General features: G+C 43.4%; 1 protein-coding gene across 2 annotated transcripts in view; it reads right to left on the bottom strand.

Annotated features, from left to right (window-relative positions):
- Positions 1–20,117, bottom strand: part of SYNE2 (spectrin repeat containing nuclear envelope protein 2) — a 188,542-nt gene that overhangs the window by 21,182 nt on the left and 147,243 nt on the right. For both annotated transcript variants that reach the window (XM_030482846.1, XM_030482847.1), the window contains 7 exons: positions 19,316–19,410; positions 17,093–17,327; positions 15,484–15,678; positions 14,626–14,751; positions 12,566–12,721; positions 8,627–8,785; positions 7,440–7,606 (listed from right to left, as the gene is read on the bottom strand). In XM_030482846.1, coding sequence (XP_030338706.1) covers positions 7,440–7,606; positions 8,627–8,785; positions 12,566–12,721; positions 14,626–14,751; positions 15,484–15,678; positions 17,093–17,327; positions 19,316–19,410 — 1,133 coding nt within the window. The remainder of the gene's footprint in view (positions 1–7,439; positions 7,607–8,626; positions 8,786–12,565; positions 12,722–14,625; positions 14,752–15,483; positions 15,679–17,092; positions 17,328–19,315; positions 19,411–20,117) is intronic.

Genomic DNA, 20,117 nt, shown 5'->3' with positions numbered 1-20,117 from the left:
GCACTTTGCAATGGGCCCAGCTTAAAAGATATTTTAATTCAAAACAGTGCTTGGATGCATGCATAAGATGCCTGGCATAAGCCAAAAAAACCTCAGTTTCTAAATGTCTTAATCTTTACACCAAAATAGAAATGGCAGAAAAAGAACAAAAATAGTAGATTATAACTAAAAGCTGGCTGCAAAAGTGAACAGAAGGACTAACTGACCTGCCTCGAGATTGGATTTGGGTCTTAATACCCTCGATGAAGTTGCCAGCATTGGGTTACAAGAGAAACACACTAAGCTGCTTCAGGCTGAATCACTGCACAGCCCCACAAATACACAGAATATTTTGTAGTAACTACTCAGGAAGTATCTAGGAGTAGAAGGCACTTCCAGGTTGACTGAAATGTATTCACATAAACATAAAGAATTGCAAAATGCCTGGCAATTGCATTGCATTAGTTGTCAAAATGCTGCATTAAAAGGTCCAAGGAAGCTCAAATAAGGTAAAAAGTAACATTCAAATTTTAGTGTCTGATAAAAAACATCCTGACATATATTCCAAACCCCTCTTCACAAGCACAAACGTCTTCAGAAGATACTACATACATTTCTTTTTAACTGAAGACAAGCTGAAATTGCCCTGCCAGCTGATAGGATTGTTTACAATCCTGTGAAGCAAATGAGATGCACAGACCAGGAAACCTTTGTTCAGTAAGCTGCCGGGTGAGCTTAACCATGTAAGGGACGAAAGACCCTATCTGGAGAGGTGATGTCAAAGGCAAATTTTAGGCCTTCGTATAAAATGCAAGGCTGCTTCTCTGTACGGCACGGGGCCCCAGTACAATGACAGGAAGCGCCGGTGTTTGTGGGCTGTGTTAGCACAGTGAACAGAGCAAACAGCGGGTGTGCCGGAGGAGGCTTTTCTCATGTTACCCTGCCAGGGAGCCCAAAAGGTTGTCGCAGCTCTCCACCGCCTTGGGTGCAAAGCCCCCAAACGCAGCAGATTTTAAGTGAGAGGCCCCTGAGCACTATTCCTCCTGCTAACGTGCCGCATCTCCCACTCATCCACTTGTCCAAGGCGAATCGCAGGGAGCCACTGGCGCGTCGGTGCCCTCCCCCCCGCCGCCAAGGCCGGACCCGCTGCGCCAGCGATGCCTGCTCCAAGTAACCCCACCGCGACCGCACCCGCAGCCGCCTACCAACATGGCACTTACGGTTCGCAAGAAAAAACCATTCCTCAGCTTGCAAATCCCAAGCTGCAAGGGGGACCGACCGTCTGTGCGACCACGGCAGGCATGGAAGAGGAAACCCCTCCTCCACAGATGCCCTATTTATTCATCGCTTTAGCATCGCGCATGGGGTGGGGGAAGCTCGCCCGTCATCCTCCTCCCCGACCCCCGAGCTGGGGAGACACTGGAGCTCTCCCCAGTTTTAACCCCTGCATTTTGGGTTGGTATTTTACCTGGCAAATGGCCGCATCCCTTCTCAGAACAAAACCACGAGAGCTTTATTCTGACACAAGAGAATTAGCACGGGAAGAAACGCAGCTAAGCGGCTGCCTGCAGCTGGCGACAAAAAGGTTGCACGCTGGAGGCTTCGGCACTGAAAAAGGTAGATGTGGTGCTCATTTCTTGTGCGAGAGAGGGACTGGAGCCTCAGACCCGGATGATTTGCAGCAGAGTCAATTTGAAGCAAACCCAAAAAACCACGAGAAAATGTACGTCCACGCACAGGCACCACGCACATAGATATATCCTTACTTCCCCTGCGCTCTGCTCTCATGCCTTTACAATTATATCCCAGGTATTTAAGTATGAATTAAATCTCCCACACACTAACCTGTCCTCTCTTTAACCTTCCAGTGTAGGCAAAGGCCTGCAGTGCAAGTAGCTTGTTATGTTGGAAGACAAAATAACCCCTAATCTTCATTTATGGCATCATTCGTGAAAAACACACTGTCATGATTTCTCTGCGTTATGACTGCCAGAGATCACGGGGTGGGAAACAAAGGCGGAAGTTGGAGAACCTTGGATTAAAAGTCACTCCCCACCCAGGCAGTATCAGGAAAAAAATAAAGAAGCTATGATAATCCCACCAAAAATGCAAAGATTTTTCAGTATTCAGGTAATTTTCCACAGACCTGTATTGGCTTGCCAATCGCTCACAATCAATACATGGCAGGATAAAAAGTGCTTGGGAAGACCCTGCACACCGTTGAGAGAGCTTCAGCCATTTGCACAGGTAAATCATGCCCAGTCACCTCGACAGTTTAATCTGATTATGGCTCTGGGAGGTTCAAAAACACATTCAAAATGGTACATCTCAGAAAAGGGAGAAATAACGCTTGCAGCTTGACAGGCAGACATTGGGAATGGTGACAGCACACAGGAGACAAGGACTGCCCTTGCACCACCAGCTCCCCCTGCTCCCGGCACACCTCAGCACACATTGCATAACCAAAATAAGTCCAACCATCCTGCCTAATAAGATAATGAATTCTGTCACAGGTTTTGCACCAAAGAGAAGCATAATCCCTACAGGACAGGGAGCCTGGAGAACACGGAAAGAAATCAAGCACTTTGCAAGTAAGACTTCAACTGTCTGGATAATTAATTTTTTTCTTCACCAAAATAAATACAAGAATGAGATTTTTACAGTGGTACTGACACAAACCAGCACAACTCTGCTGAGCACGGCTGTTAACGTTTACCTGGGGGTCTCCCTGCAGCATAGTCTGCTTCCCTTGTCATGCAATACTGATCTGCAGCAATTTAAAAAGACCTTTGAACTGACTGTGAGCTGCAACCGTGTAGGACAACACACCAACACGTGGTGCCTGGGGGTTTGCCCTGCCAAAGGGTAATAAGCAATGGGGTTGAAAATAAATAGAAAGACCAGCCAAGAGGTGCTGAGAACTTGCTTGCTCCCTGTGCCTACCAAGCCAGGGCTCACTGCCGCTGGAGTGGCAGCCCAGCCGCACTGCAGTGCAGGGAGGAAGGGTAGGCACAGAGCAGTGGCTGTATAAATAAAATCTCCATGGTGCCCCTGCACAGCTCAAAGTGGTGTCACTGGAGAGAACCTCAAGTCTGTACCATTCTACTGCAACCTGAAAAGTTTCAGGCTGTTTGGGAATTTTATCTGGGGTATGCAGGAAAACAGCTGAAAACACCATGAATCTCCCAAGTGGGAAGGAAGGGGCTGACTTTGGTTGTGGCAGTTTAAGATTCCTGGACACTGCAATGATGGCTGGCAGCTTCTGAACACTAGTTGCTGAGGAAGAATGTTTAAAAGAATGAGAAGGCACATCTGGCCTTGCTAGGTTCCCTGTATTTTCATGCTCACATTCATGGGTCATTTGAACCCATTCCTGCTACGTACACAAAAAATGTGCCTTTCTGTACAAGGCTGAAAACATGGACCAGACCCACCAAGTAAAGAAAACACACCACACAGTGCCCCAGCCAGAACAGCTGCAAAATGGCATCCCCCATCCACAGCTTAGCAGCAGTGAGAAAAGCTGCCGAATACCCTGAGGTACAGAAATGCAACATCTGTTACTGTAGAGATCATTCTGCAGACCCAGATCGGCTGGAGGAAGCCCCTGATGAAGCTTGTGGCTTTAATGAAGGCTCAAGCAAAATCCCAACACATTGCACTACCCCAGGCAGAGCACACGTCCTCCCGTTATCACGTGGGTGCTCCTCCAGCCTGCCAGCAGGCACTGTAAAACATCAGCAAACACTTCCCTGTGGGGCTGGGAAGCTGGTATCAGTGGAGAATGGGCCAGGGAAGTACACTGAGGAACACAGCCATGCACACCACAGTTCCTTGGCAATTCGTGGCTGGGGATGTAAATCCCACTCAAAGGGGTTTTGGCTGTCTACCACCCACGTGCAGCACGTACACTCCTTCTCCTACTGTTTCAGGCCTTCACCCAAGTCCAAAGCAAGCATGCAGTGGTTTCTTCTGACAGAGTGCTGCTATGAGGTTGGTGACAAGAGAACAAAAGAGGCTTGCTGTGTCCATTTTTACATGCAGCACAATGCTCCCTTTCTGCCTGTTAATATGTTTGTATTCCTGCTCTACCAACAGAGACTTCATAAGAACTTCCCCTGGTAAGAGTATCTTGCAAGCTGAACAGAAATTCATTTGTTCTCCTTCCCAGGCATGCTAATGTCTCTGATGGTTACTTTATCCCAATGAGAATTAACATTTTGAGACTTCCAAGTTTGCACCAAGCCACCCTCTGGCTGCAGCACATGCATCAAAGCTTCTGTCACCACACAAGCCAAGCATAGGCATATAATGGAAGTGTTAAGTCCTGCAAGTGCCACCATATGGGCAATTTGAACTTGTCACCATGAACTATGAGAATCACTTCAGGGACTAAATGGAGAGCTCACCTAATCTGTCCATCTGTCCCAGGACATTTATTGGTTTAAAAAGGTGAAATAAACTGTCAGGAGGAATGCTCTGTATTGATACATTGGCTCAAGAATGGTTTGGTTTCATGTTTGTTAATCACACAGCCATACGCTGCACTATAGAGAAGATAAAATGTTACTCAAGGTTTCAGGGTCAGTCATGGAGACATCAGAAACCACAGAACTGATATTGGCTATAAATCTCATTTAGACTCCATTATGGATACAGATTATTTTATACTCCTCCCACCTCCTCATTTCACAGCACATGGAGATGCTGTGAAAATAAGTTTCTGCAAGTAGCTTTTTCAGGAGCAAGACAAGATTGTCTCCCTGACACAGTCAAAATCAACCATTTCTCTCCAGGCAGCATTCTCCTACCTCAGTTGCCTTAGTTTCCTCAGCCCTCTGTCGGTCCTGCCCTGAAGCGTCTCCTCCATCCCTTTTATCTTCCCCAATAAACGAAGCAGTGCCCGGTATGCCGCTACAGCAGCAGTTGTACAGTGCTGAAATTTCTCTTCTGCCGGAGAGCAGTGGATGCACAGCCCCTGTACCATGTCCCACAGGCTCTGAGCTCCCTGGAGCCAACCCATTCTATCCACTGTATGAAACTGGTGACTGTGGATTTTTGAGATGGTGTGAGGATGTCTTGGACCATGACGGCTTCATGCAATGGGACCAACATGATATTCTGCCACCATCCCATTTTCATGTGCTTTTTCAACACAACTTAAATACAATATTTTAAGTTTTTGCAAAAGCAAACTATAAAAGAAGGAGACAGTTTGTCAGCATGGGACATTATAATCCATGCTCACAGCTCATCTTGCCTCCAGCCCAAGGCTTCTTTGCTCTGCCCTGCTCCCACAAGAGGCCCAACTAGTGGTACATCAGTGATCGGTAGAACTGCTGCCTCCTTCCCCACACCTGAACTTAAGAAAGGCTACCCAAAAGCACAGGAGGATCCTCCTCCTGAGTACCCCAAAGCATATCTGTGACTGAGGTGTAAATTTCAGTTAACTGAAGCCTAATTTAATTCCTTCAAGCTACCACTACAGCAGCGATCCCGAAACAAAAGGTTGGAAGGTTGTAAACAGGGCAAAATAAACTCTTAGTACCATACTCAGATTCTATTGTGAGTGTCCAGCCTTATGGTTAGTCATGACTGAGCGGCTGAGAACAGCTGATCTGCGAGCCAAGCCCAACCAAGATGGATTAGGTGAAGATGTGCTACACCCGTGCTGCAAAATGCTGAACCTCCATTAGCATTAAATCCAAAAGGACCAGCAGAGCCCAATGGGCTGCCTGATAACCTGGGACCACTGAGGGAGCTGCTTCAAACCACAATTTGTCAGGTCCTTTCAAGTTCATTACTCTCATCCTGAGCACAAAGTTGGTGGAAGTCACAAGTAGAAGCTGGCATGTTCCAGACCTTTTTGGGATTAAGAACACAGGAACAAGCATAAAGCATCACACCAACTCCCCAAGAGCTGCAATATGCATTTAGATATCCAATACTGGGAGCTATGCTGATGCTCTAGGCAAATCTGCATTAATGTACCTCAAAAGACCATCATACACTTGTCTGAAGGAAAGATTTAAGACATCCCAGGTAGACAAACAAGTGCTCTGTTGTCACAGGCTACTTGAGTAAGACTGACAGATCTCTCTTTAAATAGCCTATCAGTTCCTTAGCACATTTTCCTAAAGATTACTAGAAATATGCCATGTTTACCTCAGTTTTAAAATGGTGCATTTTAATCTGCATTTTAAAATCGCTACAATTCAAAACTAACACACAGCAGAACATAAATGATCATAAAAGTGCTTTAAAAGTGACATGCTACCCTACTATCAGAACAGAAAAAGTGCTGTTATAGAAGAGAAGCTTTCTTTCCTACACCATATCAAATATAGACACCTAGAGACAACTGTTGCAAGACTATCTGCAAAGTGTTAGATCTTAAGAAGGGAGCTTCAGTGCTTAATTATTCACAGCTCATGTGTCACTCTTAATTCAGATCTCATTTTTGATTAAGATCCAGCACATTCAGCAGTACATTGACACGGCACAACCACCCGCCTTATCTGTCCCAAATGTTAACTGAGGAAGAGAGCGTCTGAGGATTCAGAGAGGGTGGTTACAGGCAAAGCAAAACTTTGGGAGAGAAGTTTAGACCAATACTAACTTGATGTTAACTTTACTATTTCTGTTTTACTAATAAACCCAGGCAGGCCATGAGACCCAGAATCCTCCTCCCAAGCTGTGGTAAAACCCTAGACATAATAGTGAAATGGCATCGTCTCAGTAAAGCTACTACTAAAATCATGATGATGTTCTTAGCTCTGTCAATTATAATAATGATGTTAAATCCTTTAAAAAGATGTTATTGCCTAGACTATGCTGGTTTTTGTTTTAATTTCAACTGATAGCATTTTCCATTTCACAATCATGCAGAAAATCCTGAATTTAAAAAATAAACTCATGGCATGGTCTTCCAGTTGTTTTTAGGAAAGAGACTGAGTAAAGGAATAGCACTAATACTAAATGAAATTTCATGCACTTTTGAATGTAAAAAAGGAACATTATCATTATATAAATATGACTGACTACAGAGACAGGCCAGGAATCTATCTCAAATTTCTCTGTATTCAGACACAGGGTAAAATACAGGCTTGTCTTAAAACAGGAGATTCTCCTAAGTGCCAAAATGAACTCCTACCATACTGCCTTAAAATTAAGCTGCAATTCAACACATGCAACAATCACTTTGACTCTTCTTTTTACATAGTTACCATTAAAATTATATTACGTATGAGTTCTTACACTCTGCCCTCTAACCATTAGATAAATTAAGACATTTGGTGTCATAACACAGCAACAAGTTGTAACAAAAAAACATTAACTTCAGTGTAATTTGACTCTCAATAATAAATTTCAACAGAACTGAGAAGTCACGTCAGTCTGTTTCTGATGGTCAAGGGCACTGGCCTCTGACTGATATAAAACACTGAAAATAATTTTCTTACCGTGCTCCGATGACATCGAAAAGATGCTGCCAGCGATCATTGATTTTGTTGAGTTTATCGTTTATTTCCGCAATTCGGGTCTTGTTGCTAGCCTTTATTAGCTCATCGCCCATTTGTTTCAAATGAAGCTTATTTTCACTGAACAGGTTTATTTCTTCCATGTAATCCTGATAAAATACACATAAACATTGATTAATTCCTGGGCAAAACAAAGCGACAAAACCAAAACTATCAGTTTCTTTTCCCATGTGTGTGATTTGAGGTCAGGTTCGGCTTGGCATGGCTGAGGTTTCTACATTAGCATGTAGAACTCTTTCACTTAAAACAAACTAAAACAAAATCAAACCTCAATGGAAAAGCACTCTAGCAATGAAGCCACTATGAAAAAAATAAGCAGCTTAAAGACTTGCAAGTGCCAGGAGTAAGTACTCCAAAAAATAGCAGTTTAATGTTCTAATTTTGTCTCTGCTTTCTAATTTAACGTAATTTTTCAATCAAGCTACCTCAAAAGAACCCAAATTCAAGTCAAGGATGGCTTTATTTTGCTGGTATTCTTATCCAGAGGAGATCTGGGATTAGATATCGAGACATTTAAGCCATGGGTAGGAACACCACAACAAAATAATAGTCCTGCTTAAAATCAAGCTAATACAAAAATATTAGAAAGCAGTAACTGCACTGCCTACCAATGAGAAGGGGGAGGATTTAGGTTTTCTTTTTGGTTGTAGTAACTTCTTGTTCACCTGGCATAACACCTACCCCATCCTTCCATCTTTTCTTTGCTCTCTGACTACTAGTTTTGTAACTGCTGATAAGGGTGGAGGTGCTGAGAACAGTGAGAGGCTCCCAGGACACTGCTGATCCCCAGCAGGGAAAGCTCTGAGCAGTGCTGTATGTACATCTGGCACCCAACAACCCAGACCCCCACCACTGCACTCACATACATCACGCTCCATGCCTAAATGCAGTGAGGCGGCATTGCTGTTTTGCATTATGGTCTGATGCTCAGATGCTTCTGAACATCAAGGAGAAAGGAAGAGCTGATCCTAGAAAAGCTCATCTTCTCATAAAAGCCTGTACGTGCTGGTTTTATACCATTTATTGCTTTTGAGAGGCAAGGAAGAAATGAGAAATGGTGTCTCTATAACGAGCTATCAGACTGCAATTGAAGTGGCATTACTACTTACCTTCTGCAATTTGTCTATCATGTCTTCAATGCTAACATCCGCAGTCTGCAACACTTTGCTTTCCATTTGTACCAGCCAGGAGCACAGCTCCTTATTCTTTTCATTGAACACAATCCAGGCATTGAGCTTGTCCTCGATCTCCTGCTTACGCAGAGACACCTATGGATAAACACACACATCAACTGCTGGCAACATCTTTCTCAGGAAGGAAACTAGCAATTATGAGCCTTCTAATTTCTAGTCTGCATTTGATAATATTCCATTTCGCAAGAGCAGTTATCAGATATCTCTAGATTTCTTTTCAAAGCCAGCAAGCTGATTGTTAATACGCCTTATTTTGGATAGCAGGGCAAAAAGTTGACTAGCCAGATTCTCTCCCTCAAAAGAATTAAACTGAGTGACAGCTTTATAAATAATGAGCTGCTTATATAACAATTTAAATTTTACTCAGTGAAAACCTGAAAATGCCAAACAAAGAACTACTACACACTGTTTAGTACGGTCTTATATATAACACGAGAGAAATAACAGCTAGGTAAGTTCTTATTTTTCTGCAAGTGTAAGAGAAACTTTGCAATTACTGACTGCAATTATTTTGTCTCTATAAAACCTCCCTCTTTTCTTTCCATTTGCTCACCAGTTCTTGGAGAGCTTCCAAAAAAATCAGCATCAAAAATCTATCCTTTTTATTGAGAACTATGGATTTTTTTCCCCTCAAAATTACATTTGCCATGACGGATAAACAAATTGTCCAGAGAGAGAAATTAAGGTCTGATGCTGCCTGAACCACCAAAGCTAGTATCACTGCTCCAACATCTCAGAAAGAAGCAGGGTCACTCTTCTACTAGCTAATAGTACTTATTTCTAGCCTAGGGGTCTTAAATAATACATGTTTATTCATTTATCTGCTTTGATGGATTCCTGTACTAAGATACATGGGACAAAGAAAGTGACAAATGGTCTAAGTTCTACTAAAATAAAACAAGACAAACAACTAACCCTTCACCCTTGACAATAAATTCTGTTAAAGATTGAGGATAACATTTTGCTTGTCTTGGCCATAAATGGCCACTCTAAGCATCATCCAATGGCAGGAAACACTCCCTCTTCACATCTCATGTGCACCATATACAACCTGACTCCTCAAAATTCCATTAGTGATTCTGCTAGGCTTACCTCTAACACTATTTTGTACCTTAGAGTCAAGTTTAAGTGTGGAAGCAAGAACAGCTCCACGTAACACCAGGAGCAAAACAGGAGGCATCAAGTGATCTCCCAATATATTGCTTTTGTCCTTTAAATTTTGACTTTTTTTTTTTTTTTTTTAATGAGGGAATGGAGGATAAAAGTGATTTCTGAATCTTTAATGCTGATCTAAGCAAAGAGATGAGCCGAAAGCACTGCCTTGGGACACAGGGAAACCACCTCTAATGTTCTCAATGGGAAGAAGTCTCCTGGAGACCCCAGGGACCTCAGAAAGTCTCCCTAAGAAGGCCTCTGCTCTGGGATGCTCTCTCATTCCTTCAGCCTCAGAGGTATGAAGGGTAAATCCTTCATCCTTCCTCTACCATTTGCAGCATCTCATAGATTCAAAGAATAGTTAGGGTTGGAAAAGAACCTTAAGATCATCTAGTTCCAACCCCCAATCTCCCATGTGCAGAGACAAGTTAACTTGGTCAGTGGAATAAGACACTATGCATGTCAGCAAAACCATTGTTACAATCCTGAAACGATCCTGACTCCATTGCCTGATAAACATGGGCAAGGAAGGATTTTAAGAGCAAGAAGCACCTTTTAGCTGGCTAAGAAATACAGATTGAGAGTAAACCAGGAAAAATCCCCTAGACAAGCTTCTAGGAACATGACCCCTTCAAGCCAGTGCTTTGAGCACTTCTCCTTGGACCAGGTGCCCTGGTACCAGCTCCATTTTGTACCCATAGCATGATGCAGGAGCAATCTGAACATTCCCAAGGGAGGCTAAAATACTATCGAGGTCAGGTCCAACCTATACCCTTGTGTTCCTTAGGACAGAGTACTTGCTGATACAAATAGTTTAATCTTTGACCCACATGTACCTTGCAAGGGCAGCTATGTAAAAGCTTATCGCTTGAGTGCATCCGCCGCTCACTAAGTGTGCGTGTGTCCCTGCCCAGTCCGGCACAGGCATGTGGCTGCCCTGCTCCCGTGGCTGTGACAGATGCAGAGTGGCTCACTCTAAACGGCTTTCACCTCTCTGCATCTATACTGCAGATTTTTCTTCACACAGTACATCCTGACTCCTCTATTTTGTTAGCCAAAACAAAGCAGTCATGCTAGCAGCAGAACCCATTCAGTCTGCTTTCATACCCTCGTGTTTAGCACTGAGCATCGATGCAGGCTGAGCGGGGAGGCCCACCAGGGCTATGTAAACATTTCAGCATGTCCCCCCACTGCAGCATAGAAAAGATTCCTCCCATTACAGATTTCTGTGTGCCTAACACAGTCACATTAATGTCACCCTTTTCTTGTCTCCAAATCAGATGGAGTTCCCTCAGGATGTTGTTCCCTCAGGAAATTAAAATGGAAATTTTAAATAAAATCAGAACTCTAAATTACTACAGGAAATTACTACTTGGGTAGACTGTAGTGGGGTACATGCAAAAGATAAGGTTAATTTTCAGAGCTGCTCACCACAGTTGAAACAGCATCAGCAGTTGACCAAAAACCCAGTAAAGTTCTCTTACTTACAGGCTCAACCACAGTCTTCCATTAGGAAAATGGTTCAGGCATTTGGATTTTAAAAAAATGGCCTATATGTCTCAGGAGGGAGGAAGGTGTCTTTGGAATTATTTTCAGAGTTCAGAAACAGTTAACACAGAAAAAGCTGGTTATAGATAAAAGCAAAGCCCAGTTTAAGCTAAAGATATTAATTTCTTCTTTCTTATTGCAACACAAAACAAAAAACTAAACACTTAACCCAAATGACTATTTTCATCACACCAAAGTTTTTTAAATAAGCACAGCTGTTCATTACTCTGGCAATATTCCCACCAAGACTGCTCTACCTTTGGCCGATTAAGGGTTAGGCACAAAATGCTAACTCACGTCAATACTTCTTTACAAAGTGTAAAATCAAAGCGATTGACTTGTGAGTAAAAGAGGCAAGAGTTTGGCTTGCTGGCATGTAGAGCCATCCTGTGTAACTTAAGACCCCGAAGTATTTTACTTCTTCCAATCCTGTTAACAGGGCAAAGTAAACACGCATTCAAACTGCATAATAACCTAATGAATCAAGTTCATGTGATTTTGCTGGTAAATGTTCCCCAGCAATTTTACACGCAGCACTTAATTAAGTGTAATATAGCAACAAGCCACAAAGAATGCAAATGTTTCGCAGTATTGTACTGCTACAGAAAAGACAAGTCAGCTGTTAATGTGTTTAAACCCAAGGAGCCAGTATTTAAACACACTGAAGTTTCCTTTATCAGCTTTCCTGGCATTTTTTCTTTTAAACATCAGATTGCATGACCTACTCCTTCCTTTTCCTGCTACATGCCCTCAGGCAATTCCTGTCTTTCTCCCTCTCCCCTCCTCTCCCTCCCTCCCTTCGGCAGCCCAGAACAAAGCCACCTATTTCGGTAAAGAGCTGCATCAGAGCTCTCTGCAATCCAGGCACTCACTAGTCTACAGAGGGTTTGAAAAAAAAAAAAACCAACCCCAAAAAACCACAAAAAAAAAAAAAAAAAAAAAAAAAACACGACGAAATCTCAGCAGTCTAGGTCCTGGAAATAAGGGCAAACTTCAGCCCTGGCCAGCAGCACCAGGAGAAACCGCGTTCTCACCCGAGACTGCAGAAGTGAGCCCGCCCAAGAGAAATCCCGCCTGCGAAGCCGCTCCCCGTTTGCTGCCAGGCCCCGTGAACGTCCCGCTACAAGACCCCAGAGGAGGCGGAAGCCTTACCCGCAAGCAGAGCTCTCCCCACTGCCTGTGCAGATGTTCAACGTGCTCCTTGAGCACCGACACATCTTCGGTGAGGACACAGTCCGCCAGCTGCACCGTCCGGGCTTGCACCTCCTTCATGCTGTGGGCCCAGTCTGCCAGCGACTGCTCCAGCTCCTGCATGGACACGCACCCAGAACAAGCCTTGGCACTAAGCTCCTCTGGTTTCCAAACCTGCTCGTTAATCCTCTGCCTGGCCCGTGGGGGAGGAGAGGATGGGAATGTGCACAGCCCATGCAGGCTGTCCGGTGGGCTGAGGGCCGGGCTCCGAGCCCCCCGGAGCCCCGGGCAGAGCCGCTGCGATGTGCGGCAGCCTCCGCTGCATGATCCCTGCAGGTCCCCCTGCTCCAGGGCAGCGTTTGGGGTTTCACATCCCGGAAGGAATGTGCCCACTTCTTTGTTTTTATTATTTAGGCCAAGTTGCTTTTCGCCTGCGTTTTTTTTCCCCAATTTCAGCTTATTCATTTAAATAAAGTAAAATTGGTTCCCTTCTCTAATGAATGATTTAACAGGCACTTCTATCAGATTGTGGAGATTTTGAACTGCTCATTCACAGAAACACGCTCTCTTTTCTCGTTTATTCGCCGCCTCTCCTTTCCCTTTATAACAAGGTTATGCCCTTTCCTTCTCAGTGTTAAAAATTGTCACCTAAAAAGCAGAGACACCACTGCACATAGCTGGGAAACGCGATTCTCTACAAACCAGGTACTAGGTCCTATTTTGCAAGGCAGTTGCTGGGAAGTGTCACTGGCTCCTCTAACAAAAACCAGCTCTTACAGAAGATCCAATTTGTCTCATTTTAGAGGGCAAAAATGGCGAGTGTTTGTATCATGAGAAGTGTGCAGGGTCTAAGCCCTGTGAGCATTTTCAGAGGTTTTTTGAGCCTGTCACTTATCTAAATAATAAAAGAAATCTGATCTGCTTCCAACACCGGAGGGAAAAAAAAACCCAAACATGAGACTAAAATTTACCGGAGCTCACAACAAATTACTCCCTACGGATGTGCAAACATTCATTTATATATCTTGACAAGGGTTGAATCCTTGCATTAATCGAACTAACAATGGAATTCCATGGGACTTTGTATAAGCCTTGTATAAGGTCCAGGCTTATAGAGGAAAACAGCTTTATTCCACAGAAGAGTGAAATGCAGGGAGAGGAAAGAAGGTCTCCCCATGCTATTTTGGTCCTTTTTTTTCATTATACTGTGACACCCAAGAAGAGTAACTGCAGTGGCACTGTCTGACCCTGACGCCTCTGCAGCTGAAATTCTCTTACTAGAGTTAGAGGCAGGAGCTGTGTGCTGCCATCTCACAAATAATTCAGGGATACAGCAAGACTGCTGCTGTGGGAAAGGCTGCCAGAACTCACAAAGAAGATTTCAAACAGCTGATAATGAGTTCAAAGCCTTGGCTTGTTAATAAGCTTATTTGTTCCCACTACAGAGGTCAACAATTCACTTCATAAAAGGATGATGAAAGATTGACCAGTCCAGACAAAATGCCTCCTACCTCTTGGAAATACTTTCCTTGCCATTTAATTTTCATGGTGCACTATGGGCTGCCAGGGTTTCTGCCACTCCCTTACTTTTAATTTTCCTTCTCTTTAATTATTGTCAGATCCCACAGGTGTGCATGGTGTTCTCCAGACATACAAAGTCTCTGGCTTGAGGAGCTCCCTGTCCAAAATGGGCTGAAAACAAAAAGGGAGTTTCAGCCACTAGGACAGCAGCCAATTGAGCTGAGACCAGGAGGTTTTTTCCTTTTGTTTAAGGAACTGCTTATTTTATGAATTAAGACTGTGGAAAGGGAGCAGAAGCAGGAAAAATAAAATCCAAACACTACTATTCTTCTTGTAACATTCTTGGTCAGCTGTACTTTGCAAATTAGCAGCAATCAGGACAGTATAAAGGAGAGAAATGCAGTGTCACTGAAGAGGTGTAAGAGGGAAAACTGATTTTACAGGGATCGGGCGTCCTGCAAAGACTACATCTATTTAAATACAATAAGGCAGTTTGATACCTTCATGTGTTCCTTGGCTTTGTAGAGCTCTTCATGTTCAATAGGAAGTGGATCTTTTACTTTCTCCTTCAGCTCTTGCAGCCTGCTTTCTAATTCCTTGGTTTGCTTTTCACAGCAGTCCCAAATCTGCTCAAGGAGACCCAAGGAAGTTATAAAGGTGAAGATACTTCAGCATGACATACTGAACCACATGGATATGTTGCAAAATAGCCTCTTCAACCCACTTAAATGAACAGTCATGTGCTCTGGTTATTTGTATTTTCTTTTCAATACATACCACCCACAAGAATTTGACTCCTGGATTTACAGACCTTGAACCCTCTCTTGTATTTAAGGTTTGCATTACAGAGCATTTTTGCTTATCTTGTTTTGTCCAACCCAACAGGTGTTAAGCATGGTTTTTAATTTGGGGATTGTATCGATGACAGAATGTGTGTTGTTAGCAATGGAGGAAAATTCATTGCTCTAAGGAAATGGCTACCCTTCCTTTTAAAGGTGCAACAACAGGAGAATCAACTCCTTCTAAGCTGAATTTTAGCTCAGGCTTCACATCCCAAAGCAGGAGAGCGCTCCAGGCCACAGGGATCATGAGAATAATCAGAGCAGGTACATCCATTGTTGCAACAAATGGATGCCAACCTGTTTCCGTTGGAGAATCGGGGGACCAGCTTTAGCTTGCCGCAAGCCCTAATGGCATATGACAGGCAATTCCCTCAGAGCCCCTCTGCTGTAAGCAGCAGTTCAGCATTTGCCTTGTTGCTAGAGAGCTCAGCCCTGAGGACAGTGGGGCAGGGCAGCTCTTGAGACCCAACGCCAGAGGAGCAGGTGCAGTTCCTCCCTGGGGAGGGCATCATGTACCTGTATGGTGCTGCTGAGCTGCATTATCTTCTCCTGCAGCAAGGTTTGGGTGTTCCCCCAACTCTGCTGTAACTGGCTGAGCTCCTCCTGGAGAAGAGTGCTGGTCTCTGGATCGGAGACAGCGCGCAACTTCTCCCCGACATCGACGGTTAAGGAGTACATGGCTTGCCACCTCTGAAGAATCACTGCCTTAGCCTTTAAAAGAAAAAAACCCCAAACTTTCTAAGCACACTCCTGGCATTTCACTTGGGAACAAGGGAAGACTCACAAAGGGAGATTCAAGGCACTATTTGTTCACGTTCGTGAAACAGTAATAAATAGATCATTTCCTGTCTGCTTTTTTAATTTCAGAAAAAATAAGATTCTTTTTGATCTTCTGATTTATAAAACTCTACAATAGCTTTTCACAGACTGAATCTATAGAGTAAAATTGCAGCAATTACAAAAAGATGGACATTCAGTTGTATGAGTTATTCAGAATAAGAAACCAGTTCAAGTTCTGTTATTACTTCTAGCATCAACAACTAACACGATTTTTTCAGAGATAACAGGTCTGTTAATCATCACATATTCCAAATGAAGTAAGCCATCAATAATACTTTGCCTGAAACACAAATTGGTCTATAACACAAGCAGATATGATAATTGTTTCTTTCTGTAAAACAACAGCAGGAGGGAAGGGCAATTTGGAGTAGGAGGGAGAAGACTTCCTGGCTTTTCTCATGAAGGAAAAGCATGAACGCTAACTTGTAAAATCTACTGAAAATAATCTTCACACAGCAGGTAAAAATACAGATGAAATAAATATGGCAAGCACCAACTGGAATGCTGGTAATGTGCTAACCCATCAACATTAGGTGTGTGGGAATACAGTAAATCTCAGACTGTGCCAATAGCATTCAGTAATATATTTTTGAAGGGTTTTAGATTGCTTTAAGCAACCTTCAAGTTCACTGCTTGTTTTTACTTTCCTATAAAACAAAAAGGTGCATAATTAAATGGAAACCCAAAATATACAAAATTAACAAAGGAAAATGGGGGGGGGGGGGGGGTGTTTTGTTTTTTCACTGCATGTAAAATGCAGAACTCAAATGCGCTGAAGAACTGCTGCCCGTGTCTGTGATCCTGGAGTGGTGGCTCCAAGGACAGACCCCCTTCCAAGTGCTTTATTCTCTGCTCTTGGCTCCACCTGCCCATCCCTGCACACACAGGACCCATATAGGCTGTCTTGGCACGTGTGTGTCTGCTTCCTTCAGGCGAACTGCAAGGCCTGCATTCAGCAGCCACGTCAATAAGATCCACACAGACCTAGAGGGTACCTGCTTACCAGGGTTTCTGCCTTATTTTCTTGGCACCCTGCATTTCCATGTTCATATCAGTAATATTTTTAAAGCATACAAAGGTTACTAAATGACCAGGAAGTTTCCTAGTATAATGAGCCTTTCACAATGTCACTGTTTTCTCATCTATGCTCAGCTTCAAGACAAAGTGTCAGCAATTGTTTTTCCCCATAAAGCATGCAATTTTTTTTTTTACCTTACTGGGCAGAAGTTGTTTCAGTCTGAGAAAACCCCACAGGTTTTAGATTTATGAGAAATAAATACAGTACCTTGCAATCATAAATTAGAATTCTAAGCTGGTAAAGGCTATAGCAGTCCTGGCTCTTCACAGCTACAAGGAAGCCATTTGTATCATCAAGAAGTCTGCTGAGACTCTGCAGGGAGCTCTTGAAGAGCTGCCACTGGCTCATGCGTCCATCAATATCTATCTTCCTCTGCTGAACCATCCGGATGACATTCTGCCACTGTTCTTTCAGCAATGTGAGCTTGGAAATAAACTCTGTTCTGTAAATGACAAATGTTGAGTGTTAACATATTTTGATCTCAAGGCTGCATTTTACAATAATTGTGATGGATTTCCATTTGCAACATTGTATTCCAGTCATGATGCCCAACTATGCAAAAAGCTCTATGCAGCCCTAAGTTCACCCCTGCTCTCTGTATTTTGTCTTTTATGCAATCCAAAAAACTTTTTATATGATACAAGAAAGGATAATGCAAGTCATTCCTGCTGTTGTGGTATAGCAACATACATAGTACAGCAATCACAGAAACAATAAGCACTAAATGCTTCTCTGAAGAACAAGAAGGTCAATGCAAGTAAGACAAGGTCTCTGTGATTATACTGCAAAATTGTTCTCTGCTTTTACCAGGCTGTAAGTGGGAGTTCAACCATCACTGTATCCTACAGCAGCGGGACCTGACTGCAAAATGAAAAAGCTCTGTGATGTTACTGAACCCATTCAAGCAGTTTTTTGGCTTCTTCTACAAGACAGTTAGATCATAGAATCATAGAATGGTTTGGACTGGAAAGGACCTTAAGATCATCTAGTGCCAACCCCCCTGCCATGGGCAGGGATGCCTTGCATTAGACCATGTCGCCCAAGGCTCTGTCCAGCCTGGCCTTGAACACCACCAGGGATGGAGCATTTACCACTTTTTTGGGCAACCCATTCCAGTGCCTCACCACCCTCACTGTAAAGAACTTCTTCCTTATATCTAATCTAAACTTCCCCTGTTCAAGTTTGAACCCATCACCTCATGTCCTGTTGCTACAGTCCCTAATGAAGAGTCCCTCCCCAGCATCCTTGTAGGCCCCCTTCAGATACTGGAAGGCTGCTATGAGGTTTCCATGCAGCTTCTCTTCTCCAGGCTGAACAGCCCCAACTTTCTCAGCCTGTCTTTGTACGGGAGGTGCTCAAGGCCCCTTATCATCCTCGTGGCCCTCCTCTGGACTTGCTCCAACTGCTCCATGTCCTTCTCATTTTGAGGACACCAGAACTGTACACAATACTCCAAGTGGGGTCCCACGAGAGCAGAGGGGTCCCACGGGAGCAGAGGGGCAGGATCACCTCCTTCGACCTGCTGGTCACGCTTCTTTTGATGCAGCCCAGGATACAGATCCAGCAGGTCTAGCTGGAGTGATTAAGACAACCCCCATCTGTCAACTCTGCTTCTCTGCAGGAGGCCCTGACCCCCAGGTTAGCTCTTACACAAACACCTATGTTTGTGGGGCTAGCTTCCATGCAAAAATCCAGCAGCTTTGCTTAGTTTAGTCCTACTTCCCTAGCAGCTTTAAGCTAAACTACAGTTTTTGTACTGAAGAGGCCAAGGGGAGCACACACAATGTCCTGCCACATCTCTGGAAGCAGCAAGCTCTGACAGAGAGAGGTAATGTGTTCACAGCAGAAACGCCTAAGGCAGTTGAACCTCTGCTCACAATTATTACTTGCTGCTTCTCTACACTCTACACTGATTGAGAGAAAAGTATAAGATCATACTGATAAAAAACAGGTTTAGCTACCATATGTTTTGGATTGTGTGCTGGTGAGTCAATGCCCTATCATGTGTGCCAGGGGTAACATGGATGGTCTCAGACCTCTGCACTTTAAAAAGTAGAGGTCTAGAAAGAGAGAAAGGATCCTTCATATGCAGCATTCTCATTATGCTCTGTAAGAAGGCAGCTTCTCAACCACTGTAGTTTCAACTGCAGGGTAGCAGTAGACAAGGAAGCCTCCTGTTCAGGAGTAATTATTTTTGTTAGGCAGAACATCCAGTTACTATCCAAAATGCAGTCTGGCCAGGGCACCAGTATTTCTTTGTCTTTGCACCTCTTCACACTTCTGCAAAATGTGCCATGAAGTTATTTAAAGAGTGAACCCACTCAAGAATTTGGGTTTATGTCCTCATGAGAGCAAATATTCAATACCTCCAAGGAAGAGAGCATATTTACTAAATTACTGAGATCTTAGGGAGAAAAACTGATAGATTACCTTTTTGCTGCTTCTCCAGATTCCAAGGAGAGTAGAGCTTTTGCTATGATAGAATTAAATGTCTGCTGACTTATGGAAATCTCAGTTTGCAGCATCTGAAAATACCATAAAAACAAATTTTATCTATTCATTGAACAACTTTTGCTGTGAAAGCTGGTTCTGCTCCTCTAGAGTGACAGCTTTAATTTGATTTTAAATGCTGAAAGCTCTATTATTTTCAAGAGCTAGCATCAAATGCATCCTAAAAGATTCCACACTTTCTGGATAGCAGGAGGAATTTGCACATATGCAATAGCAGAACCCACCAGGAGCTGTATAAGTAATCTGGTGCCTAAAGTTTGCAGGACTCATTCAGGAGAAATGCAGTCTAGACAGAAATCCATAGAAAAGGCATAAAAAAAGCTATCTATAAGGGTGAATTTACTCTTTACCACAACAAGCATAAGTTTATTCTAGAAATCAATGACTGAATTGATTTGGAAAGTCTATGTAAAAGAGAAAATAACTTTCTGTAGACCCTAATGAGTATCACTAACATCACTTAACACCCCATAGAATTAGCCAGCGCACTTTGGGCAGTGTCAAGCTGTGGTCCACTGCGGCAGCACAAAGCTCACCCTAACTGTTCATGATGTTTACCATTTACCACTTTTTTTCCTGTGTTTTGGTTGTTTTCCCACCCTCCCACCACTACGACAAAGTCTATAGACAGACACTTTGCTTAGAATTGCATCCACATGCTACCGCTAGCATGCAGTGTACTTTCTCCTCTGAATGGATAGTGTCATGCACGTGTGAAACA

The sequence above is a fragment of the Strigops habroptila genome, chromosome 4 (assembly GCF_004027225.2).
Source record: "Strigops habroptila isolate Jane chromosome 4, bStrHab1.2.pri, whole genome shotgun sequence".
In the NCBI taxonomy this organism is placed as follows: Eukaryota; Metazoa; Chordata; class Aves; order Psittaciformes; family Psittacidae; genus Strigops; species Strigops habroptila.
The sequence above is the reverse complement of the archived record's forward strand: the minus strand, read 5'-3'. Positions and strand labels throughout refer to the sequence as shown.